The sequence below is a fragment of the Medicago truncatula genome, chromosome 3, assembly GCF_003473485.1.
Source record: "Medicago truncatula cultivar Jemalong A17 chromosome 3, MtrunA17r5.0-ANR, whole genome shotgun sequence".
NCBI lineage: Eukaryota > Viridiplantae > Streptophyta > Magnoliopsida > Fabales > Fabaceae > Medicago > Medicago truncatula.
This window is the reverse complement of record NC_053044.1, coordinates 26,350,376-26,377,078: the sequence shown is the minus strand read 5'-3', so window position 1 is coordinate 26,377,078 and position 26,703 is coordinate 26,350,376. Positions and strand designations below refer to the sequence as shown.

Sequence of the window (26,703 nt, the reverse complement as noted above, 5' to 3'; positions counted from 1 at the left end):
TAGATTAACTGATATTTTCGAGAGTGGTACAAAGGGTATACACATCAAGGATGTCCGCTTTTTATTATGAGAAATCATATTTGTACAACCAATTTGTGACAACTTTTGTCTTATTCTCTCTCTTCTTTTTTCTCTCATACTTACATGATGGTCTTATCCTCTCTCTTCCTTTTTCTCTCTTCATTCTTTTTGACCAATAAGAAAAGAGAAAAACAAAATTGTCACTAAAATTGTCATGGAATTGATGTCTAAATATCATTGCTCTTTTATTATACATTCTTTTGGAATTTTTTACTGCCATCAGTTTTGATAATTTGTTAAGGAGTCATATCATGAAGAAAAAACGGTACTGTTAAAATGGATAAGGGGTGACATATTGTATGACGCTTATTAATAACAATATAATAATCACAATAATAAAGAGTATCAGCTTTTTTGTCAAAAGAAAAAAGAGTATTTAGAATAAGAATAAATGTAAAAATGAAAGAAAGAATAAAAAATAGCCGCCGTTGGTATTCAATTATTCTGTTTTGCCAAAAATAATTGTTTGATTCTTTTGACTTTGAGTGTAATGCATTACGTCACATACAGATTCCAAGTCACACTCAACTTCACTCAAGTTGCGAACCACGGATTCTCTTCTTTCATTTTACCTTTGTTATTTTCTTTCGCAAAATGCTAACTAAAATGAATCATTTGAGGTAATTGTTAAAGGAATCAAATATACCAAAATTATCTTAGAAATTGTATAGCAAACAAACATACCTTCTATTTTTTATTTTTTTTAAATCAAGTGTGAGTGATTATGTCCCATATCGATTATGAATGGATGAAACGTTAGACATATAAGAGAGGGGACACATATTGATGCCTTAAGGTTTTAGTTGTAGTTTTGGAGATGTGGTGTTTAAATCCTATCGTGAACCTTGACGTTTAGTCCATTGCCGCTCCCGGAGCTCCCCGGACTCCCCAACAACTGGTATCAGAGCTAAGAGACTTAGACACACATCTCCACCTAAAATCTTAAGAATCAGATGTATGAGTCCCCTCTCTTATATGTCCAACGTTTCCTCCATTCCTAATCGATGTGGGACATAATCACTCACACTTTATTTCTCACCAATCCCCCCTCAAGTGTGAGTCACCCACATTACTAGCCTGATCCACACTAGAATCTCGCTCCCGCTCCCAACCGAGCCTAACCAGGGCTCTAATACCAGATTATTGGGGAGTCCGGGGAGCGACAATGGGCCAAACGTCCAGGACCATAAGAAAATTAAACACCACATCTCCACCCAAAATCTTAAGGCATCGGGTATATGAGTCACCTCTCTTATATATCTAATGTTTCCTCCATTCTTAGTCGATGCAGGACATAATCACTATGAGTCACCTCTCTTATATATCTAATATTTCCTCTATTCTTAGTCGATGTGGACATAATCACTCACACTTGATTTCCCAATATTTTTAACATACGTGAAGTTTCAATTCATTTGAGTTAATTGAGTGATGTTAGATTTAATCATCCTAATCCATAAAAAAAAAAAAATAACCATCTTATGCTAATTTGAATGAACTAAATCCATAAAAGAATTATGTTCAGACTTTAACTGATGATCTATAAATGGAAGGTGAAATCTAACATCTCAAATTAGTCTATCCTAAGATTGATTGTCAAATTTTGTTTAAAAATGGATAAAAACTCAAATGGAAGTTTATTTTTTTGGTATCATCATGATATCCGACCCCTTTTTAGCTTATTTCTCATATTCGTTTCCATCAGAATCCATCTAATTTCTACTCTAGTATCCTTCTTTTCCCTTTTCACCTAGGAATTCTACTCCCTTTTTCCTCATGTTGGTCAACTTGCGTGTAACATTGACACAACTTGTGTGAGTGTCCCAAAACAATTATAGAAAAGCTAAATTGAGAAGAAATAAAAAAGAGATAAATTACATACTCAACGTCTTACAGACTTATCAAGAAATAATTGCAAGACGAAGCAATTTCTCTTTAATATAAAAATTCATATAGATATCTTTAAATTAGGTATACCTCATATGAATTTGATAGATTATACAAATTTTAATCAATAAAAAAATGTGTTAAAAAACTTGTGTTGTTAACATTATCCATAATTGCAAACTTGTGTTGTTAACATTATCCATAATTGCAATAAAAGGATACTTATGATGAAACATAACTTAGCAATAAAAAAAAGTGTTAAAAATATTACCATTATTTTAGGCCTTGTTTAGGTGATTTTCTGTTTATGTTTTAAAAATTTAAAAACTAAACTCAGTCTCTGTTATGATTTATACAAATTTCAAAAACCAAAATCAATTTCAATAAGTAAAGAAATATTAAAAACTAAAATCAATTTCAATCATAAAATTAAATGTACATTGTAAACATATCTTAACTAAACAGTTCATGCTATTAGATCAGTAAAATATCTTTCAAACAAAAAAGATTAGTAAATTAATTAAAATATCATAAATATATATAATGTATTTATTTAATAATAATTTTATGGGAAATGTTAACCAGTGATGGGGGCATTGATTAAGGAATTATAAAAGAAAATATGTTCTCGGAAATTGTATATTTTACTTTTTGAAACTTGAAAAAGTGTTGTTTTTAATTTGATTTTGTTTTTTCTTTTCATTTTTAGTTGCTTAACCGGTGCCCCGGGGCACCGGTTAACATGACCCTAATTTTAATAGTAGTAGTAGTTGAAAGAGGTAGTTTATAGTCGTCAGAGTGGTAGTCGGTGGTGGTCAGATCGACTATCAAAGCTGGATGAAATGGTGATCTACGATGGTCAAACTGATTGGTGTGGTTGAACTGGTGGTTGACGGTGGTTGAAGTGGTGACCATGTTGGTTAGATTGGTAGTTAGTGGTGGTCAAATTAGTGATCAAAGGTGGATGAAGTGGTGACCAATAGTGGTTGGTGTGGTGAGAGTAATAGTTGGTGGTGGTCGAATTGGTTGAAGGAGGTGGATATAGTGGTGATCGACGGTGGTTAGATTGATGATTGTCGGTGGTTGGAGTGATGATCGTTGGTCGTCAAAATGGTGGTCGAAGTAGTTGTCAGCGATCAATAATGATGATATATATATATTATCGTTAAAACAAAAAGAAATTATAAAATATCATTTCAACCCCATTTTACCCAAACATGTTTTTGTGTTGAAATTGGCTTTTAAAACAAAAAGCTCATGGCCACCTTTAAGGAACCCTTAGTTTAAAAAAATAATAGAAATACTAACTAGTGTCTCCAGGTACTTTAAGGACTTAAAATCATTCCCTAAAAAAAAGACTTAAAATGGTAAACTTTTAATAAAAATATATGTATTCAATGCATTACAAATTGAAGAATTTAATATTTTTAAGAAATAATTTCATAATTTAGAATATTTTTCTTCTTAGAAAGAATATTATATTGATTTTTTCTTCTTAATTTAGCAAGATCCATAAAGATAAATATTAAAAATTATCAAATAATACCAAATTAACTGTTTTTTCTTCGTAGAAGGAATCGATTTCATTGATTATTTTTATGCATTTTATTGAATTCTATTTAAAAAAAAAAAAGTTCCAAAAGTATCACCATACCATAGTTGTTTTATAAACCATTATTTCAAAGTATATATTCTCAAAATAATTGAACTTTACCTAAAAACAAAACACAAAGAAACAAACACAATCTAGTTTTTACACACCATATGAAATGTAAAGTACTAAGATGTCCTTCTCCTATTGTTGTTTGTTTGTTTGTTGTGTGTCATGTGTGGTCTCCTTAAGACCAGGACACTATCCCTTCCTTTCGGTACACGAATCCCATTCATTCATCAATCATACTCAAACACATCACAAACAAAATTCATCTTCCTTTCTTCCTTCATTTTTTCCCCTTTTAATTTATTCATTTTATTTTTTTAATTCTCAAACTCTATCCTAAATCCTACTAACTAATATTAATTAATTTTCTCTATTTTTTTTTTCTTACAAATTTCCATGATTGTTCTTGTTCTAGGTCGCTCCTTCACTTCCTCATTATATAAGAAGACTTCCCCTTTCACACAAAATCCATTCAAACCCATTTTTCTTCTTCCCCCAAAGTTTCAATCTTTATTCCCATTTTACCCTTTTCCTTCTTCTATCATGGCTACTTGTATTGACTCTTCTACCCCTCCTCCTTCTCGCAAACCAAACATTCCTCATCAACATGATGACCCTTCATTCAATTTTGTCAAATTTTACCGACCCTTTTCACATAATCATGAAAAAAACTTGCATACACAAAGGATTGTTGAAGATTTTGAACATGTTCATCTTCATGATAAGGTTGAAAATGGTGTTGAGGTTGATTTGTGGTTGAAGATTCAAGAAGAAGCAAGGTTAGATTTAGAACAAGAACCAATTTTATCTAGCTATTATTTCAGCTCAATATTATCACACAAATCATTAGAAAGTGCTTTATCAAATCAACTCTCAATTCATTTGAGTAATTTGAGTCTTTCTAGCACAACCCTTTTTGATCTTTTCATGAATATTTTAGTTGATGATCAAGATATTATAGATGCTATGAAAGATGATATGAAAGCAGTGAAAGAAAGAGACCCTGCTTGTATAAGCTATGTTCATTGTTTGTTGAATTTCAAAGGCTTTTTAGCTTGTCAAGCTCATAGGGTAGCACACAAATTATGGTTACAAGGAAGAAAAGTGTTAGCACTTTTGATTCAAAATAGGGTTTCTGAGGTTTTTGCAGTTGATATTCATCCTGGTGCTAAGATTGGTAGAGGGATTTTGTTGGATCATGCAACAGGTCTTGTTGTTGGTGAAACTGCTGTGGTTGGAAATAATGTTGCAATTTTGCATAATGTTACATTAGGTGGAACTGGTAAAGTTTGTGGTGATAGACATCCTAAGATTGGTGATGGTGTTTTGATTGGTGCTGGAACATGTATTTTAGGGAATATTAAGATTGGTGATGGTGCTAAGATTGGTGCTGGTTCTGTTGTGTTGAAGGATGTTCCACCAAGAACTACTGCTGTTGGAAATCCAGCTAAGTTGATTGGTGGAAAAGATAATCCTATCATGTTGGATAAGATTCCTAGCTCTACTATGGACCATACTTCATATATTTCTGAGTGGTCTGATTATGTTATTTAGAGTCTAATCTTTTTTTTTATCAGAAATGTTGGATGACGTGCAATACAAGGAGTTTGCAGGAAGCCAACTATTTTAGTACTATGTTAAGTGGGGTTCTGATGGAATCTGATGTAGTCCAAACACGCTTAATTGCGATGTTCTGATGTATTAATGTTGTTATGATCACACCTGATGAATTCTGATGTAGTCCAAACACGTTTTAACCACAGGGTTCTGATGGAATCTAATGTATTAGTGTTGTTATGATCGCACTAGAGATTAATCTTGTTTTTTTTAAATGTTTTGATTAAGTTAATTTTGGTTGGGATATTTTTTGTTTGTTAATCAAGAGAGAATCTAAGTTCTCCTGTTAACTGCAAAATCAAAATAACTCTTAAACCAAGAAATAGTATTTATTTAAGCAGAGGAGGTGTATGTAGAAGTTTATGTAATCTGCAAAATCTTAACACCTCTTAAACCATGAAATAGTATTATTTAAGCATAGGTGTATGTAGATGTTTATGTAATATGTTGTTGTATGGTGCTAGAACCACTATTTATATTTTGGTATATATAAGAAAATGAATTTTGCTTTCTTTTCATTTTGTCTTTTTGTTTTCTTATGCTTATCCTTGTTGAAGATTCAATTAAGTAGTAATCTCAATTAGTTGCATGCTTCAATTTAGTACTTGAGAAATTTAATAGGATGGTAACTAATCTTTGCCTAATGCAAAGGAATTGCTGAATAATCTTTTATGCTGAACCATACATAGTTTTTCATTTTTTTGATTTTTTTTGTTAGTTAAATTGTTTCTGTTGCTGAGGCTAAGCTCTTAATGCATTATTATCACACATGTCATCATCATGCAACTTTCCAATTTAACTTTTGAAATAGATACCACTTGGGTTGGGTTGGTCCGGTGGTATTGACTTGAGATCTCGGAGCTGCTCTTTCTTGAAGTCTCGGGTTCGATTATTTTGTATATTAACTCACAAAACAGACACATTAATTACACTGACAATTTTTCTTAAGAAATGTGAACAAAACAAAGGGGGTTAACACAAGGGGACGGAGGGAGTATATCAAGAATTTTTTTTTTCAAACCCTCTTTGCAAAAAAAAAAACCATGTCTGACACCCTATGAAAATTATAAAATTTCAATTTGGCTTCCAAGGGGAGTCGAACCAGGCACATATGGAACATTGCCATTCTATGTTGCCACTAAACCAATGTACATTTGATGTTAATTTTCGCATCTAATAATATATATACCCTTTTTAAAACCAGTTTCACACACCGCAAACCATCCACTTTTTCATTTTTGTTTTTTTTATTGGATAATTTAGGATCTCCGACGAATATATATATATATATATATATATATATATTATTATTATTATCCGACGAAATGATATATATATATATATATATATATATATATATATATATATATATATATATATATATATTATTTCAAGATATATATATTCAAAATAAAATCTAGATTTTGTTCATATTCGAGTAATTTTTCAAAATAAAATATAGAATCCAATTAAAATTATAAAATCTCCTATATTTTTTTTTTGTCAAATAGCCTGGTGGCTAGAGAAATTCACCTTAAAATCTAAACTCATGGGGACCCTATATATTTTTTTTTATAAGACTTATATTAAAAAAACAAAAATGAATTTATTTTTTTGAGGGAACAAAAATGAAAAATTGGATGGTTGATGCCTCATGGTGTGTGAAACTGATTTTAAAAAATGGTATATATATTTTTGGATGCGAAAATTAACATCAAATGTACATTGGCTTAGTGGTAACACAGAATGGCAATGACCCATATGCGCCTGGTTCGACTCCCCGGGGAGAAAAATATAGGAGATTCCTCGGTGAGTCGAACCAGGCGCATATGGGTCATTGTCATTCTGTGTTACCACTAAGCCAATATGTACATTTGATGTTAATTTTCGCATCCAATAATATATATACCATTTTTTAAATCAGTTTCACACACCATGAGGCATCAACCATCCAATTTTTCATTTTTGTTCCCTAAAAAAGAAAAAAATCATTTTTGTTTTTTTAATATAAGTCTTATAAAAAAAATAAATATAGGGTCCCCATGAGCTTAGATTTTAAGGTGATTTCTCTAGCCACCAGGCTATTTGACAAAAAAAATATATAGGAGATTTTATAATTTTAATTGGATTCTATATTTTATTTTGAAAAATTACTCGAATATGAACAAAATCTAGATTTTATTTTGAATATATATATCTTGAAATAATATATATATCATTTCGTCGGATAATTTATTGGTGAAAAATATATATTTCGTCGGATAATAATAATATATATATATAATTTATCGGTGAAAAAAATTATTTCATCGGATAATTTTTCACCGATAAATTATATATATTCGTCGGAGATCCTAAATTATCCAATAAAAAAAATAAAAATGAAAAACTGGATGGTTTGTGGTGTGTGAAACTGGTTTTAAAAAGGGTATATATTATTAGATGCGAAAATTAACATTAAATGTACATTAGCTTAGTGACAACACATAGTGGCAATGTTCCATACGTGCCTAGTTCGACTCCCCCTGGGAGCAAAATTGAAATTAGGAAAAGGACAAACAAAATGGGTCATTTTGGTGAATAATTTTAATAGGGGGTCAGATGTGGTATTTTTTTTTTTCAAAGAGGGTAAAAAAAAGAATTTCGTATATCAATACTTTTTTTTTTCTTTGTAAAATTATGATTATCTTAAAAGTTATCAATTAAATAGTTGTTCAAATAACACAATTCTTTTTCAAGTGGATATCGAGTTTATCACTCCACTCCAAGCATCAAGTGATCTTCATATCAATGAATACCAATTTAACTCTTTATTTTTCATTTATAAACAAAGCGGATATTAAATTTTTCTATCGAAAATTCTTTAAAGTTTTCTCAAGGGAAATATCAAAAATATCAAACATAAGAGAATAAATGATAATTAAATAATAAAAAAAGTGGTTGCTGTATTTTAACGATGAAGTGTTACCAATTATAGCCGCAATTAATTTTACAACGTTAGCCGCAATTAATTTTACAACGTTAGCCGCAAATTTTCTGATGTTATAACTTATAACAAGCCAAAAGCCAATAAAATCAATAAAGTAAAGAAAAATAATATTCTTAACTATTAACTTATTAATTAACTAACAGAACATTCAACTTTAGCCTATTCAAAGGATAATTAATTTTGGCCTTTCCAACTGCTTGTAGTTAAATGAATCAAACCAGTTTAAACACCATATTGAACAGAATAAATTGATTGATGTTAGAAAAAACCATCAATTTTCATGTCTAGAATATATAAAAAATGATAAGTAATCCTTAAAGTATATGAATTAACCATTTTAGTCTCTAAAATTCAACATGTTAGTCCTTTGCATCTTAAAACAATGAGTAACGTGACAAATATCATATACTTTAGAGTTTTTTTTTTCATATACAAGGACTAAATCGGAGAGAGTGATATGTTCGGTACATAGTGATTAGCGATGATTTTGTTCCGACATATTAAAAAGTCTTCAATTTTTTAAGACATCTTTAGAGAAGAAAATAAATGATTAATTTTAGAAAAGTCGTGCAAGCAACCTAATGTTAAAATAGGCATGGCAATAGGGTGGGGTGGGGACGGGTTTTACCTTCCCCGTTCTTATACCCGATTCTCATATACTTATCCGTTACCCTACCCATATTCAACGGGGATGAGAAATTAAATCTCATCCTCGTCCCCGACGGGTTCGGGTATCCCCTCCCCATCCCCGTATCGAATAATTTTTTTAATAAAAAATAGAAGTTTTTTTGCATCCCCAAGAGCAACGTTGTAATGCATTATCCTTTAAATATCAACGGTAGTTTTTATTAACATGACAATTATCAAACAAAATAACATACATATCAACATAAAGTAATTTTTTACATTTGGGATAGGTATGAGTATGGGTTCGGAGTGGGTACCTATATACTCGTTACCCGTTCCATACCCGTGTTTGAAATCGGGGAAAACCCATACCCATACCCAAACTCAGTTAAAACGGGAAAAACCCGTCAAATTGGGGTTGGTTCCGGCGGGTAACCGCGGATATGGATTTTGTTGCCATGCTTAGTTAAAATATTGACACAAAAAGGAAGTTATAAACCATGCACAAGGGCTAACAAACCGGTAAACTCTTAGCCTACGTGTTGGTTAAAAGTTCTTACATCCTTTGAGAAGCAAGGTTAACAATACACTCATTTAATCGATTGAGATATTTTCTTGTTTAAAGAAAAAATCGTGAAGACTCTCATAACGCTAAGTGGAATATACCTACGAAAGAGGAAGTAGCAGATATGAGGTTAGAACAATGAAGCGAGAAGAAGGGCCTAAGAGACGCATACATGCTAAGAGACTCTTTTTAACCACGATTAAAGACTACTATACCAAAAAGCTTCATGTTGCTTGAAAATCGAGGCCAACTGTAATTTTTAAATACTTATTCTTTTCAATCAGCTAAAACACATTTTAACTAACGATGAAATGGTGAGAGCATACACAAGAATGTAAGTAGGCAATATCTTAGAATAGCGGCATAAGGACCTGTGATAGATTTTTCTAATAATTCTTAATCATAAAACATCATTGTTTTTATCAATATGAAACAAATATAATATTTTAATATTTTCAATGGATAGATATCCATAAAATCCATCCAATTCATCCATTATCATGTTTTTAATGGATGGATATCCATCCAATCCATCTATAATTTTTATTATGAAATTCTTTTTTGACATATTATTATTTATTAGTTTATATAATATTTAAAATAAGAATTTTGAACATTTTCTCTAACCAATGTAATTTTTTATGTCCTATTTTTCATTTTTTAGGCTGAAGAATGATTTAATGGCCTGGAATTTATTTTGAAAATTGCTTTTCTCATATTCAATTTTTCTTAAAAACATACGAAAATGACAATTTTTTCCCAATAATAGTTAAGTATGGTTCGGTTTGTCAAACGATAGTTAACTACCGTTTCATATGTACAACTAAAAAAAAATTCCAACGGTAGTTAACTACCATGGTGCAAGAAAATTCACATGTATTGAAAGGTGGTTGCTGCTACTTGGTCATGAAAAGTGCTGCTACTGTACAAGTGTTATGTTATCTATGCTATTTTGCATTATTTTTTTGGTGCAGTTGAATTGTATATAATTGATGCACGCACCCTTTTTTTTTTTTTTTAATTTTTTTTTTAAGGAAACTATAATAATTTGATCTAGTTTTTATTTTGTGAATTGTTTCTTGTTTAGAATAATTTTTTTACTCAGATTGGCTTTATTGTTAAAAACGGGGAGCTTGTTATATTTGTCTTTTGCAAGCTTATATGTAATGGATTGGTGAAGCTTACCGACATGTAATTGTTCACAAAAATGTTTTTTCTTGTTCCATGATAAATAACTATTGTTGGAGCCTTTTCATTTAGTTAATACATGTGGAATGTAGTTAACTATCCTTGGAGAAAATCGAACGGTAGTTAATTACCTTTAAAAATATAATCGTCATCTCCATATATTTTTAAGAAAAATTAAATGTGAGAAAAGCAATTTTCATTTATTCTTCCAGAAAGATGGGCCTCAAAATTAAGCCCATAATAACAAGACTCTTTTTTCAATTATTTTTTTAATTAATAGTTTAATAAATAAACATGGAGTAATAATCATTTTAGTCCGTAAATGTGTAACAAATAGGCATAATAGTCTCTCAAGTATCAAAATTTCAAAATACTTTTTGATTTTGCAATTTATTAGTCAAAATAATCTATGACTGTACTTATACAGACAATATGTAAGTACTTATTTTGACAATTATGACAATAAATATATATTAAGGGACTAATATGTCAATTTTAACGAAACATTTTAACGTAAAAGACTATGTTGGCTAACATAATGCATAATCAGATAATATTTTAAAATTTCATGAAAGACTATTGTGGTTACTAGTTACACATTCATGGACCAAAATAACTATTAGAGTATTTTAATTATTTAAAAGGTGGTGGTTGCCACCGCGGTCAACGACGGAGCTCCAACGTCCTCCACGGAGGCACGTGACAGAGACCCGACAAAAATTGGTGGTTTTTGGTGAGTCAAGGTGGAGCTCAGAGAGGTATACTGAGAAAAAAAGCAAGGCTCCGCACGACGGTGGTGACAACCTTTAATTTTATTTTTTTAATTGATAAAAAATATTTAAAATAATTATTATAATTTTTTTCTATTTTATATTTTCAAAAAATAATTTTATTTTTTCTATTTTGAACAAATAATTTTGTTATTTTTTTGGGTATACTAATTCTGTCATTTTATAACAAATATGGTTTTCGCATAAAAAAAACAATTTTTTTTTTATCATAGAAAAATATGAAAAAGAATAGAAATATTTATGACTGGTGCTAGTCACACAAAAAAAAAAACAAGTTACACCCCAGAATGACTAATATACCCTTTAATTAAAATAAAAATTTCAAATTAACTAAATTTACATTAACGTAAATTGAACATAAGTAAACTTAATTTACATTAACCTAAATTGAACATAAGTAAACTTAATTTACATTAACCTGGATTGAACGTAAGTAAACTGAATTTACATTAACCTAGATTGAACGTAAGTAAACTGAATTTACATTAACCTAGATTGAACATAAGTAAACTTAATTTACAGTAACCTAGATTGAACGTAAGTAAACTTAATTTACAAACTTAATTTACATTAACCTAGATTGAACGTAAGTAAACTGAATTTAAATTAACCTAGATTGAACATAAGTAAACTTAATTTACATTAAGCTAGATTGAACGTAAGTAAACTTAATTTACATTAACCTAGATTGAACGTAAGTAAACTGAATTTACACTAACCTCTTATATACATACGTAAACTAAATTTACATAAACTTGAATTTACATTAACCTACATACGTAAACTACACTAACCCCTTTTATATACATACACGTAAACTTAATTTACACTAACCTCTCACTTAAAATCAAATTGACAGGCATATCTCATATCAAAACAAACAATAAACAAATAGAAACTCATCGAAAATGAAATTCATGAAATTCACTAACCTTTATGAATATAGTACAGATCAATAACAAAGATGTTGATTCAGATATTGGTTGCACATCTATGGTGATTTGTGGATGAAAGGGGATAAGGGTTTAGAATGATCATAAAAGATGGATTTTTAAAAATTTACATGAAGAGGGCAATTTTGGTATTATTATAAAATTTTAAATAAATATGGGTGTAATTTGTTTTTTTTGGGGTGTGACTAGCACCAGTCTTACATTATTCTATGTTTTATCATTAAAAAAAATTATATCTATTTTAATTTCAAAAAAAGTTTTTGAAAAAAATTAAAGTGATTCATTGGATTCCATCTATAAAAGAAGAAAAAAAAAATCCACTAGATTTTAAAAAATGATTGAATGGATTGGATTCAATCATGTTTAGTAAATGGATGGATTGAATTGGATTGATTTTTAAATGGGTGGATTCAATTACCTCCACAAATAATGTTTGAGTTTTGATGGTATGTAAACAGAAACTGGTTGGACATGACTCATAATATTGCTATACTGGTTTTCTATGGCTCTAGAAGTCATCTACCTGTCTTATCTTTTCTCCTTTGTTCTCTTAGCCCTTGTTTTACAAAAAGTAGGAAAGAAGCTCAAGAAAACAGATTCAACTTATAACCTCCCTAAAGGGCCTATAAAGCTACCAATTATTGGAAATTTACACAATCTGTTAAGTTCTCAACCACATCAAAAACTAAGAGATTTGGCTAGAAAATATGGACCCTTGATGCATCTTCAACTTGGACAGATTTCCATGGTTGTAATTTCATCATCTGACTGTGCTAGGGAGGTGATGAAAACTCATGACATTAACTTTGCAATAAGGCCTCCATCGCTAGCTTCGGTGATAATTTCTTATAATTCTACAGGTATAGCTTCTGCTTCTTGTGGTAATTATTGGAGACAGCTAAGAAAAATTTGCACATTGGAGCTTTTGAGCCTAAAACGCGTCAACTCTTACCAGCCAATTAGAGAAGAAGAGCTCTCTAATCTTGTCAAATGGATTGCTTCGAAGGAAGGATCACCCATCAACCTCACTCAAGCTGTAATTTCTATAATATACACCATTGTTTCAAAAGCTGCCTTTGGCAAGAAGTTCAAAGACCAAGACAAATTTATATCAGCAGTAAAAGAGTTAGTAAAGGTGGCAGCAGGTTTTAACTTAGCAGATTTCTTTCCTTCTATTACATGGCTGCAATATTTCACTGGTTTAAGGCGTAACCTTGAGAGGGAGCATCTACAAATTGATCAGATAATGGAAAACATCATCACCGAGCACAAAGAGGCCAAGTCAAAAGGCAGTTATGACCAAGCTGAAACAGATCAAGATCTGGTAGATGTTCTCATAAAATATGAAGATGGCAGCAACAAGGAATTTTTCTTGACCAAAGACAATATCAAGGCCATAATCTTGGTAAGAACAATAACCTAACCTCTTCTAAATAACTTTAAGAAAAACTTGATTAATACAGTAGAATTTAAATGGTTATTTAGAAGATGCCCTTGAATTAATTTATCTCACATATGAGATCTTTAAACTGTGAAATACTTCCAATGTGTCATATTAAGTTTCCTCAAGGAAATATATTTCTTTCTCAAATTATTTGTCAGTCTAGAATAGTGAACAAGTTTTTATTACTTTTATTCATTTAAATTCTACGTAGTTCTTGTAGCATTGAATGGTGTCTCTGCAGGTTCTCTTTTAACTATCTCTGTATGCATCCTTATTGTTCAGGACATTTTTGGTGCTGGAGGCGAGACATCAGCAAGCACCATAGATTGGGCAATGGTAGAGATGGTAAAGGATCCAAGAATAATGAAGAAAGCACAAGATGAGGTGAGAGAGGTTTTCAAAATGAAAGGAAAGGTTGATGAAAATTGCATCAATGAACTCAATTATTTGAAATTAGTTGTCAAAGAAACCTTAAGGCTACACCCTCCGGCACCTCTTTTGTTACCGAGAGAATGTAGTCAAGCGTGTGATATAAATGGTTATCACATTCCGATTAAGACTAAAGTGATAATCAATGCTTGGGCAATTGCAAGAGATTCAAACTACTGGACTGAACCAGAGAGGTTTTATCCAGAGAGATTCATTGAAAGCGATATTGACTATAAAGGGAGTAACTTCGAGTACATTCCTTTTGGTGCCGGAAGAAGAATATGCCCAGGGAGCATATTTGGTTTGAGAAATATTGAGCTGGCCCTAGCAATGTTGTTGTATCATTTTGACTGGAAGCTTCCCAGTGGAATAACAGGTGAAGAAATGGATATGACTGAGGAATTTGGACTCACGGTGAGGAGAAAAGATGATCTTTTATTGTGCCCTTTTGTTTATCATCCTTTGCAAGTTACATGAGCTTCACTAGAAGAAACTGAAAACTTTGCAAGTGTACCAATAATGTTTTTAGCAGAGTGCCGAAAACATACCTTCTTCCGGTCGAAATAAGTGGGCTATGCTTGGCAATAAGAGTTAAAATAAATGAAGATTGTTCAACTTAACCATGTTTACTAGATTGCATTTAGTCAATAGTTTTCGTTTAATCTTAATTTAATCACTAATTTAAAATATTCAAATCAGTTCCCAAATTTTAAATAACTAGCGAAGAAATCTACATCCTTAAACCCTATTATAAGGGATTGAAATTTACCTTTCCCTCTCCTTTCAATGAAAACCAGATGCTAGCCCTTGCATTATTCTCTTAACAGGCTCTTGGTTATTCTTTATCCAACCATGATTGAAGTTATATCAGATATAAGAAATTATTCGTTATCATTCTGAGTCCAAAAACTTAAAACACAACAAGATATTTACTTCCTGAAAGAGTTATATTTTTAAATAAAAAATCGTTTCAGATAAGTTAAATAAGTCCCTGTGAGCTTAGCTCAGTTGGTAAGGACAATACATAATATATGCGAGGTCCGGGGTTCGAACCCCGAACACCACCTAAAAAAGATAAGCTATACAAATCACATGATTAACAGCTTGCTTTTGCAATAATGACAAAGAGAAACTATTGAAAAATGACGAAAGGAAACTGAAAGTCTTCCACGTACCGTGAGCAATGCTATTCAGAATCATCATACTACAACAACTTTACATTTCCATTGTTAATTCAAAAGCATCTTTCACACTTGTTTCTTTGGCCGGCTGTATAGTGATGATGTCAAAATAGCCATTTTGAAAACTATCTTGTCCCTTTCAATTTTGTCAAATTCTTATTGATAAGAAAATGATTTCGTTGGACACAACGGAACCTTTGCATCTGTACTAATAAATCAAGTTTAACCGTTTAAATAGCAGATATAGATCCATTTTGGAGAAGAAACCAAACAGGAAAAGAAATCTTATCAAACATAGGACAAACTAAAGATAATAACAGATCATAAAACAAACTGAAAATGTACTCAATAGTGTAGATGCTGTATATATAAAGATACTGGCTAGTAGGATATAGTTCAAACTATCCTATCCATGGCTCTACTAGTCCTCTACTTGCCATATATTTTCTTCTTTATCCTCTTAACCCTTATAGTACAAAAGATAAGAAAGAAGAAAAGTTACTCGGCTTATAACATACCGCCTGGGCCTAGAAAGTTACCAATTATAGGAAATATACACAATCTGTTAAGCTCTCAACCCCATCAAAAATTAAGAGACTTGGCGAAAAAATATGGACCAGTGATGCATCTTCAACTTGGAGAGGTTTCTGCTATGGTCATTTCATCCCCCGAGTGTGCTAGTGAGGTGATGAAAACCCATGATATTCACTTTTCATCAAGGCCTCAAATCCTGGCTACAGAAATAATGTCTTACAATTCCACAAGTATAGCTTTTGCTCCTTATGGTAATTATTGGAGACAGCTACGGAAAATCTGCACACTGGAGCTTTTAAGCCTAAAAAGGGTCAACTCATACCAACCAATTAGAGAAGAAGTGTTTTTCAATCTTGCCAAATGGATTGCCTCACAGGTCGGAATTCCAATCAACATTACTGAAGCTGTACGTTCGTCAATATACACAATTGTTTCGAGGGCTGCTTTTGGCAATGAATGCAAAGACCAAGATAAATTTATATCAGTGGTAAAACAATCAATAAAGGTTGCAGGGGGTTTTGACTTGGGAGATTTGTTTCCCTCAGCTAAATGGTTACAGCTTGTTACTGGTATGAGGCCTAAGCTTGAGAGGTTTCATCGACAAACTGATCAGATATTTGAAAACATCATCAATGAGCATAAAGAGGAAAAGTACACAAAAGCCAAAGATGATCAAGGTAAAGTAGAAGAAGATCTGATAGACGTTCTCTTAAAATATGAGGACGGTAGCAACCAGGAGTTTACCTTAACAAAAAACAATATCAAGGCCATAATCCTGGTAAGCAAATTAATCTCTTCCAAATACATTCAAAGAGAAAAACTTGTTTACTCCAGTAAAATTTAAATTTTAATTGAAAACCTTCCCACATCTTATATGTCATATCTGTAGCGTTGGATGCTATATGCATGTTGACTTTTTATATATCACTTAAGACATTCTTGGATTAGCTTAACCTTATTGATAGCTACTTTACAGGACATTTTTGCTGCTGGAGGTGAGACATCAGCAAGCACCATAGATTGGGCAATGGTAGAATTGGTAAAGGATCCAAGAATCATGAAGAAAGCACAAGATGAGGTGAGAGAGGTTTTCAAAATGAAAGGAAGGGTTGATGAAAATTGCATCAATGAACTCAATTATTTGAAATTAGTTGTCAAAGAAACCTTAAGGCTACACCCTCCAGCACCTCTTTTGTTACCGAGAGAATGTAGTCAAGAATGTGATATAAATGGTTATCACATACCGATTAAGACTAAGGTGTTAGTCAATGCTTGGGCAGTTGCAAGAGATCCAAACTACTGGACTGAACCAGAGAGGTTTTATCCAGAGAGATTCATCGACAGCGATATTGACTATAAAGGGAGTAACTTTGAGTACATTCCTTTTGGTGCTGGAAGAAGAATATGTCCAGGGAGCACATTTGGTTTGACAAATATTGAGCTGGTCCTTGCAATGTTATTGTATCATTTTGACTGGAAGCTTCCTAGTGGAATAACAGGTGAAGAAATGGATATGACTGAGGAATTTGGACTCACGGTGAGAAGAAAAGATGATCTTTTATTGTGCCCTTTTGTTTATAATCCTTTGCAAGGTACATGAGCTTCACGAGAAGAAACTGAAAACTTTGCCAGTGTACCGATAATTATTTTAGCAGAGTGCCGAAAACATACCTTCTTCCAGTCGAAATAAGTTGGCTATGCTTGGCTATAAGAGTTAAAATAAATAAAGATTGTTCAACTTAACCATGTTTACTAGATTGCATATAGTAAATAGTTTTCATTCAATCTTAATTTAATCTCTAATTTATAATATTCAAATCAGTTCCCGAATTTAAATAACTAGCGAATAAATCTACATCCTTAAGCCCTATTATAAGGGATTGAAATTTACCTTTCCCTCTCCTTTCAATACAAACCAGATGCTAACCCTTTCATTGAGCTTTTTAATACCTACCAGCCTTCTATCTTTTTGCATAATGCTTTCTAATAAGATTTTCAACACAAGGCTTCGGACTAAATCTATCTTTAAATCGTACCTTATTTTCTGATCACATTCGAAAGGTTTTGATTATATCAATTTTGTACTGGTTTCGAAACATTATTCATATGTTTAGATACCATATTTACATCAAAAGATGTAATTGAGTCGAGATATAATCCTATTGTGACCACTATAAACAGAAACTTTTATGTACCTTTTTATCATTTTCTTTTTACCACTTAAATTTATTTTTCACCATTTGAAAAATTTCAAATAAGAAAATAAATTATGACTTACAAAAGTGCATATATACGGCTGAAATCTTAAAATGAAAACTTCTATCTCAGACAACATCGGATGCAATGTAATAGGAAGAAAACCTATGATCAAATATATACATTTTCTGTATGATTCATTACATTATTGTAAGCAGTGTTGTTAATTGCAGTTGGCAGAAAATAGAAGTCTATTCAAACTCCTCTACATACAACCTATAGTACCGCTTTAGCTGCAATTTAACAACAGATTGCACTAATTCGTGTATTGCAAAACAATAGCAATTTACCTGAATTCCTTTATGACGCTATAGTGCCGCTATTGCCGCTATTTAACAACACTAGTTGAAAGAAATCAGGACTCACCAAGTAACCAGTGGTCAGAGCATCTCTTGCATAATTTGATTCCCCGCTTTTTTTCCAAACCATTTCAATGCGTACTCTGTTGAATGTTGCAATCTTGCTTCTCAATGTATGAAAAAAAAGTTATGGAACATGTGTATCAAATTATAATGAGTAATTTTTAATAATCCTCAGGCAAAAATACACAATAGGTATAAAATCTAAATTAGCAGCATTTCAAATACTCTTTAAATTGATTTCTGTTTCATAGGCCATAAATGTGATTTCATGATGTCATGAAATTAACATATCTTACTTGGTAGCAGTTATAAACATGATCATTTGTAATTACAATGAACATGAACACAAAATCACAACGAGCAGAACAAAAAAAAGTAACAAAGAGTCCTTACAAAATACATGATCGTTCATTCAACTGGTGTATTTCATCGAACACCTCAAAAGCAAATTTGTGAACCAAAAATCAGAGGAATATTGGATTATCGTTGCATCATGCACGATATCAGAGGAAGTATCGTTGCAACATGATACTTATACATTGACGTTGATAATAATTTAAAGAGTTGACATAATTCAATGTAATCATATGTGTTAGTGTTGTAACTGCAATGAATATCGAACAACGAACACACCTTCAATAAGAAGTATAGGTGCTGCAGAGATTTTGACTATAGATGTGATTTCACAAAGTCATGTGACTAAACTATTTTACTTAATTACTTAATAATAGCAAAATACATGATCATTCATTCAACCGGTGCATTTCATTCAACACCTTCAAAGAAAATACATCGAAAGATATGGAATATCGTTGCATTTGGTCTTAAAGAAAATATAGACAAAGACGAAAAATACATTTTAAAAATTAACATTTTATATTAAAAAAAAAGTAATTACACTCCCCTCTTTAAAATAAGCTTGAATTACACTACTTTTCTATCTTAATTTAAAATATACACTTTTCTTCTTTGAAATTCTCCTTTGAAAAGTAAACTTGTAGAGAAAATTATACTTCCCACCCTCCTGAGATGCTTGGGCTACAATCTAGTTTCTTAAGAATTAAATATGTATTACACTTTAACTATTTTCATGTAATAATTTTTTTATAATAAAAACTAGGCTTAAATATGATTTTAGTCCCTGTAATTTGGGTCGGTTTTGAATTTCGTCCCTGTAAAAAAAAATCTTTGAATTACATCCCTATAAATTTTTTTTTGTTTGAAAAAGGTCCCTGGTCCCACTAAAACGTTGAAGTGGCGTGGTTTTTGCCACGTTGCTGACTGTGCAACTTATGCCACGTGGCATGCCACATAATATTAAATTTTTAAAAATAATTTTTAAATTCTAAAAATTGTTTTTAAAATATTAAAAAATCTGAAAATATTAAAATAATTTTCTGAAATTATTTTTATCATATAATTTTCAAAAAAAAAAAATTATTTTTTTTAAAAATTATAAAATCTGAAATTTCTGAAAAAACAATTTCGAAAAAAATGAAATGATTTTTTTAATTCTTTTTTAAAATATGAAGAAAAAAATATAATTTTCAAATTAAAAAAAATTAATGGTCGAAAATTTAATTTTAACAGTTTTTTTTTTCGATTTTTTTAAATGATTTTTGAATTTATTTTCATATTTTTTTAATTTAAAAAAATAATTTTCAAAAGTTTAAAAATAATTTTAATTTTTTAATTACGTGGACTACCATGTGGCAGAAGTTGCACAATCAGCAACTGCCACGTGGCAAAACCCATGCCATATCATAAAAAATATGGGGCCAGGTACTTTTTTTAAACAAAAAAACTTTTACAGGGATGTTTTTCAAACTTTTTTTTTACAGGGACGAAAATCAAAACGGACCCAAATTACAGGAACGAAAAATCATATTTAAACCTAAAAACTAACTTTTAATTATCATTTTGTTGAAAAAAATTCAACTCATCAATAATAAATAAATTTTTTATTTTTAGGTAATTTTTTTAACATCTTTATAACTCCAAATGTCAACGACAATTAAATTTAAATATTTTATAATTAATTTTATGATTTTAGAATATAAAATTAATCGTAATTTGCTCGTTTTTATCAATTTTAATCATTTGTTCAATATATTTTTTTAATGAAATTCAATATTTATATTCTATCGTATTTTACTTCAACATTAAAGGGATGGTTTTGTATCACTTTCTACACAAAATCACACCTCTTCATCTCATTTTCATCTTTTAATCTATACAATTAATTTAACATATAACAAGATTTTTCCGATTAAATTGTCTCAGTGTAATGTTTTGTTCGCCATCTTGATGCGGTGTTGGTTGATTTTCTATCTTGATGCAATTCTCGATTGATTTAGATTGATAAATCAACTTTAACCAATTACATGCTCAATAAAATGACCATATATATTCAACATTAAAGATCCGGAGGCATAAACATTTGGATTATATAGTTTTTCTAACATTATTTATAAACATTTTGCCGTTTTACTATGTTACTAACCTGAATGAATGAATATCATTCTCCTTAATAATTCTAAAAAGAAATCCAATTAATATCCTTAGTACTTACAACATCAGAAAACCTTATATTTTTAAATGCTCATCTCTTTTCCTTTTCATGGAAAACGACATATTTTTGCTTATACTTGGAAACAATGGCATTCATATAGACAAGTCAGATTCAACCTTTTATTTAAACTATATCAATAATGTGTTGATATTTTTCACCATCAGATAGCAAAGTCACATTATATTCGATTTAATTTAATGGTCAAATTTATTGATCCAATAGTGAAAACTATCTTGTACATGCAAGTACTTGACTCGTGCGCATCGAATTCACCTATGTGTATAAACAGAAAGTGGTAGCACATGACACATAATACAACTTTCTTTCTTTTCCATGGCTCTACTAGTCATCTACTTGTCATATATTTTCTCCTTTGTCCTCTTAGCCCTTATTCTACAAAAAGTAGAAAAGAAGTTCAAGAACACAGACTCAACTTTTAACCTCCCTAAAGGGCCTATAAAGCTACCTATTATAGGAAATTTACACAATCTGTTAAGTTCTCAACCACATAAAAAACTAAGAGATTTGGCTAGAAAATATGGACCCTTGATGCATCTTCAACTTGGAGAGATTTCCATGATTGTAATTTCATCACCTGATTGTGCTAGGGAGGTGATGAAAACTCATGATATTAACTTTGCAATAAGGCCTAAAGTCCTAGCTTCAGATTTAATTTCTTATAATTCCACAGGCATAATTTCATCTCCTTATGGTAATTATTGGAGACAGCTAAGAAAAATTTGTGCCTCGGAGCTTTTGAGCCTAAAACGCGTCAACTCATACCAGCCAATTAGAGAAGAAGAGTTCTCCAATCTTGTCAAATGGATAACTTCAAAGAAAGGATCATCCATCAACCTCACTCAAGCTGTACTTTCTTCAATATACACTATTCTTTCAAAATCTGCATTTGGCAAGAAGTGCAACGACCAAGACAAATTTATATCAGCAGTAAAAGAGTTAATAAAGATTGCAGCAGGTTTTGACTTAGAAGACTTGTTTCCTTCGATTACTTGGCTGCATTATTTCACTGGTTTAAGGCCTACCCTTGAGAGGGTGCATCGACAGGTTGATCAGATAATGGAAAACATCATCAGTGAGCACAAGGAGGCCAAGTCAAAAGCCAACTATGACCAAGGTGAATCAGATGAAGATATAGTAGATGTTCTCATAAAATACGAAGACGGAAACAACAAAGAATTTTTTTTAACTAAAGACAATATCAAGGCCATAATCCTGGTAAGAATATCTTTTAACTGGAAGCTGCGAAATACTTCCTCTGTCTCATATTAAAGTTCCTCTTGGAAATAATATCGAAAAGATGTTATTTATTTTTATCCAATTATATTCTCATTAGTTTGTAAGTGAACTATACTATGTTAGCTAGTTTTCTTTTCCATTGATATATGCCATTCTATACTAAGAACATTTTAGTCAACAAATATTATTGGCAATATTACACTTTTGGTCTCTTAAATTTTAAGGTTTGTTCCGTTTTGGTCCCTTAAGTTACAATATAAGCACTTTAGTCCCTTAAGTTTTTCGGTTCTATTTTCCTCCCTTAAGTTAAAAATACTACACAAATTGATTTTTTATGTCGGTCGTTTAACTATGTCTAAACATGTATTATTTACCTGGACCTTAGTGATAGTTATTGTTCAGGACATTTTTGGTGCTGGAGGTGAGACATCAGCAAGCACCATAGATTGGGCAATGGTAGAAATGATAAGGGATCCAAGAATAATGAAGAAAGTGCAAGATGAGGTGAGAGAGGTTTTCAAAATGAAAGGAAGGGTTGATGAAAATTGCATCAACGAGCTCCATTATTTGAAATCAATCGTCAAAGAAACCTTGAGGTTACACACTCCGGTGCCTCTTTTGCTACCAAGAGAGTGTGGTCAAGCATGTGAGATACATGGTTATCACATACCATTTAAGACTAAGGTGGTCGTCAATGCATGGGCAATCGCGAGAGATCCAAACTACTGGACTGAACCAGAGAAATTTTATCCAGAGAGATTCATGGGAAACACTATTGACTATAAAGGGAGTGATTTTGAGTACATTCCTTTTGGTGCGGGACGAAGAATATGCCCAGGAAGCATATTTGGTTTGAGAAATGTTGAGTTGACCCTTGCAACATTGTTGTTTTATTTTGATTGGAAGCTTCCGAGTGGAATTAGAAGTGAAGAATTGGATATGACCGAGGAATTTGGAGTCGCAGTGAGAAGAAAAGATGATCTTTTATTGTTGCCTTTTGTTTGTCATCCTTTGCCTGTCATGTGAGCTTAACTAGAAGATACTGTTAGTAGACCTCCTATTGATAATGTGTATGTTAAACGCATGCCCGAGTTCATGTAATTGTGTGTTTAAATCGAATAAGGATGGCATAACACAGTTTCCATTTCCTACTTTTTATGTTGGTTTGGTTGAGAGAACTGAGGTAACCATAGAAAATGTCCAGCTTAACGATCTCAGTATTGTCAGTTGAGTTAGACCTCAAAACTATTCATTTTATTCCCGAAACAACTGATAAGCCAACACTTACAAGCATTTTTAAATATTTTAACAGATAAGCTAAATAATCTCACATGATTAACAACTTGCTCTTGTAAGAATGACGAAAGAACTGAAAGTCTTCCTCGTACATTTTTGTTCCAATAATTATATTACATAAGAGACACACTGCCAATTGAAATAACTAGGCTATGTTTGACTGTTAGAAAATGAACAATTTCTTACAACGTATTACGAAATTGATTTAATCATAATAAGATTAATTAAGACCAATGAATGAGCCAGCTAAATTATGTATTTTTGATTTTTCTTGGAGTGTTAAGAGTCCCACATCAAATAGGAGATGGCTTGACAATGACCCAACCACTCTTTCTAAGAGAGAGTATTATGAATTATGTATTTGTTTGCTTAGATGTGCACGATACTAGCTATTGTCGCATTTGAAATCTCAAACAACCTATTTTTTAATCTAAGCAAGACCAATGCTATTTATATTCATACAACAACAATAACAAAATTTCCATTTATTTAAAAGCATCTTTCCAAATATCACGACGAGGAACTCTTGTAAATTAATTTGTAGAGCCACCAAAAACTGAATAGGGAAGTAGTGTTGGAATATTTTATTATTTATTATATTCCAATATCATTATGTGGGCAAATATCGTAACAATAATTATATTAGCTATTTATCAATTGTGAGTCTTAGTTGATTAGTGATCAAATTAAGTAATAAGACTATTAGATTTCTAATTGGATAATTAATTAAATATTTAATTAGTTGATATGGACTTAATGAGTGGATGTCCGGATGACCCATTAACGGAATAATGGGAAACCCTAATGGTCATCCAATATAAAAGAGGCTATGGTGCCCAATATACCGTACACGGCAATACTCTCTCTTCTCCCCATCTGAAGAGAACTTAAGGCATAATGGTACCGGTTGAGGAAGAACCAAATCAGCCGCCGCTAACTCTATTGTGTGTTTCAGATCATCTCCTCTCTTTGGTTATCGTTGTTGATGAGAGGGCTGCCTTGAAAGCTTTATCCAGGTATTCCTAATACCCTAATTCTTAATATCCTTGATAAATCAAACATGTCGTAGATCCGATCATGATCATGTTCAATGTTTTGTTTGCTTCCGCTATTGATTTATAATTGTTGAACATGTATTATGAAATCTGTTTATATTAAGACCTAAATTTCTAACAAGTGGTATCAGAGCCACTTCATGTTTGATTTATTGAATTTTATACAAATTCTGTGTTTCGATTAATATGTATATATCATCGATGAATGATTGTTGCCTTATTTCTTCAATCGATGACTTTGTGTGGTTGTTTATTGAAGCATAGTTTGTTTTCTTTTAAATCGATGCATTTTTTGTGACCTTGTTCATCGATTCTTGATATATAAATATCTATATATATATATATATATATATATATATATATATATATATATATGTGATACTGTTGATTCAATCCGTTTATGCAAGCCATGTATTTGAGACCTGTTGCTTTTATTATGTCATGGCCTTGGTTTTGTCTTTTAATTTTGCATCGATACAAATTCATATATATTTTTTTGGATTCGATGACTTCATTTTTTCTTGGCATATTCATGTTTCATTATAATTTGTCATGCATACTTTATATGAATTTTAGTTGTTCATATGATCCATGTCTATTTGAGTTTAATTGAAACTTATTTTTGTTTCACTTTGTCAATCGGCATCAATTTTTAATTTTGTTTAAATCAACTTTGCTGATACATGATTGTCAATTTTGGTTTAAATGATAACTTAAGTTTGACCTGTTTCTTTATTTTTTGAAACAAACTCTTTATGTTTATTTTATTTTATTCAATTTGGCACATCTAGATCGGTGCATCTAGTCTTTGTTAAACAATGGTTTTGTATGCAATACCTTGTTTTTGGTTTATTTTAATTGACTAAATATTGACTATATCTGTACATGAAAATTTGTCATTATTATTATACCTTTGATGAATTTGTTTTAGGCTTTCTATGGTTATTGCCTTCATATTTTGGCACTTTAATATTCAACCATTCTTAAAATTCATATGCTTACATGAATATTTTTGTGTTTCTGGAATTTGAAGATTTACAGGGAAATTATATTTGTGATGTTATATACTTGTTATCTTCTTTTATGGTCAAGTTGCGTTTCTAAAACACTTGATTTTTAGTGAATATTGTTTGCTGTGATTTTGTTTTTTGGGTTAGCCATGCTATATTTGGCACCTTTAGGCTCAATCATACTAATAATCATTACGTGTATTCTTGTTAAAGTGCAACAAACCTACTATAGCCTATATGTGTATGTTAAGCATATTTGGATATTGATCAAAATAATTTTTTTTCTTTTGATTTTAGTGATTTGATCTTATATTAAATCATTTTTGATTAATATATTTTCAAATATTGTTATTATATCTAGCTTAATTTCTATTTGAAATTATAAATTGATTCACAGAATTTGTACATAAAGTTTATTTTGAAAAGTAGGCACATAAAGATTAAATATATTTGTGATATATTTGTTGCAATCTCAAAATATTATGAACATTTTTTTTACATAAGGTAAGAATTTGATTCTTTAAAGTTTGAGAAATAATAATTCTAGTTTTGTTTGTTTATTTATAAATGTAAAGTATATTTCCTTATTTAGGAAATAATTGAGTTTAGAGTTATTCACTATTTTATTTAAAGAATCATTGATATATGTGAATCAATTGTGGCATGAATATTTTTGGTGTATATAAGATTTAATTTTCTTTTGATTTTAAAATTGAATATTTTGCTTATAGCATGATTATGATGTTAGAGTTTATTGTTATTAAGTTTCTACAATAATATTTTGTCTTATCATGCATTTTGAATATATTTAATGCTATGTTTGTTGTTGCCTTAATGCGATATATGTAAATGTATTGTCATACACACATTGATGTGATTTGTGACTTGCATCTTCTTTCAAATTCGTGAATTTGTCTTCACACTTAAGGGTTGTCGAGTGACCTTATGG

At 30.9% G+C, this 26,703-nt stretch overlaps 4 protein-coding genes across 4 annotated transcripts; all 4 read left to right on the top strand.

Annotated features, from left to right (window-relative positions):
• Positions 1 to 3,842: 3,842 nt before the first annotated feature.
• On the top strand, positions 3,843 to 5,477 carry LOC25489102 (serine acetyltransferase 1, chloroplastic). Its single transcript, XM_013604541.3, has one exon. The coding sequence runs from the start codon at positions 4,025 to 4,027 to the stop codon at positions 5,180 to 5,182; it is 1,158 nt and encodes a 385-aa protein (XP_013459995.2). The 5' UTR covers positions 3,843 to 4,024; the 3' UTR covers positions 5,183 to 5,477.
• Positions 5,478 to 12,785: 7,308 nt separating this feature from the next.
• Positions 12,786 to 14,860, top strand: LOC25489101 (cytochrome P450 71D11). Its single transcript, XM_013604540.3, has 2 exons — positions 12,786 to 13,763; positions 14,085 to 14,860. Exons 1-2 carry the CDS (start codon positions 12,861 to 12,863, stop codon positions 14,706 to 14,708), a joined length of 1,527 nt encoding a protein of 508 aa, XP_013459994.1. The 5' UTR covers positions 12,786 to 12,860; the 3' UTR covers positions 14,709 to 14,860.
• Positions 14,861 to 15,482: 622 nt separating this feature from the next.
• Positions 15,483 to 17,945, top strand: LOC25489100 (cytochrome P450 71D11). The gene is made up of 2 exons (XM_013604539.3): positions 15,483 to 16,724; positions 16,923 to 17,945. The coding sequence occupies exons 1-2, from the start codon at positions 15,825 to 15,827 to the stop codon at positions 17,544 to 17,546; spliced, it is 1,524 nt and encodes a 507-aa protein (XP_013459993.1). The 5' UTR covers positions 15,483 to 15,824; the 3' UTR covers positions 17,547 to 17,945.
• Positions 17,946 to 21,416: 3,471 nt separating this feature from the next.
• LOC25489099 (cytochrome P450 71D11) lies at positions 21,417 to 23,516 on the top strand. The gene is made up of 2 exons (XM_013604538.3): positions 21,417 to 22,372; positions 22,796 to 23,516. Exons 1-2 carry the CDS (start codon positions 21,470 to 21,472, stop codon positions 23,417 to 23,419), a joined length of 1,527 nt encoding a protein of 508 aa, XP_013459992.2. The 5' UTR covers positions 21,417 to 21,469; the 3' UTR covers positions 23,420 to 23,516.
• The last annotated feature ends 3,187 nt before the right edge of the window (positions 23,517 to 26,703 follow it).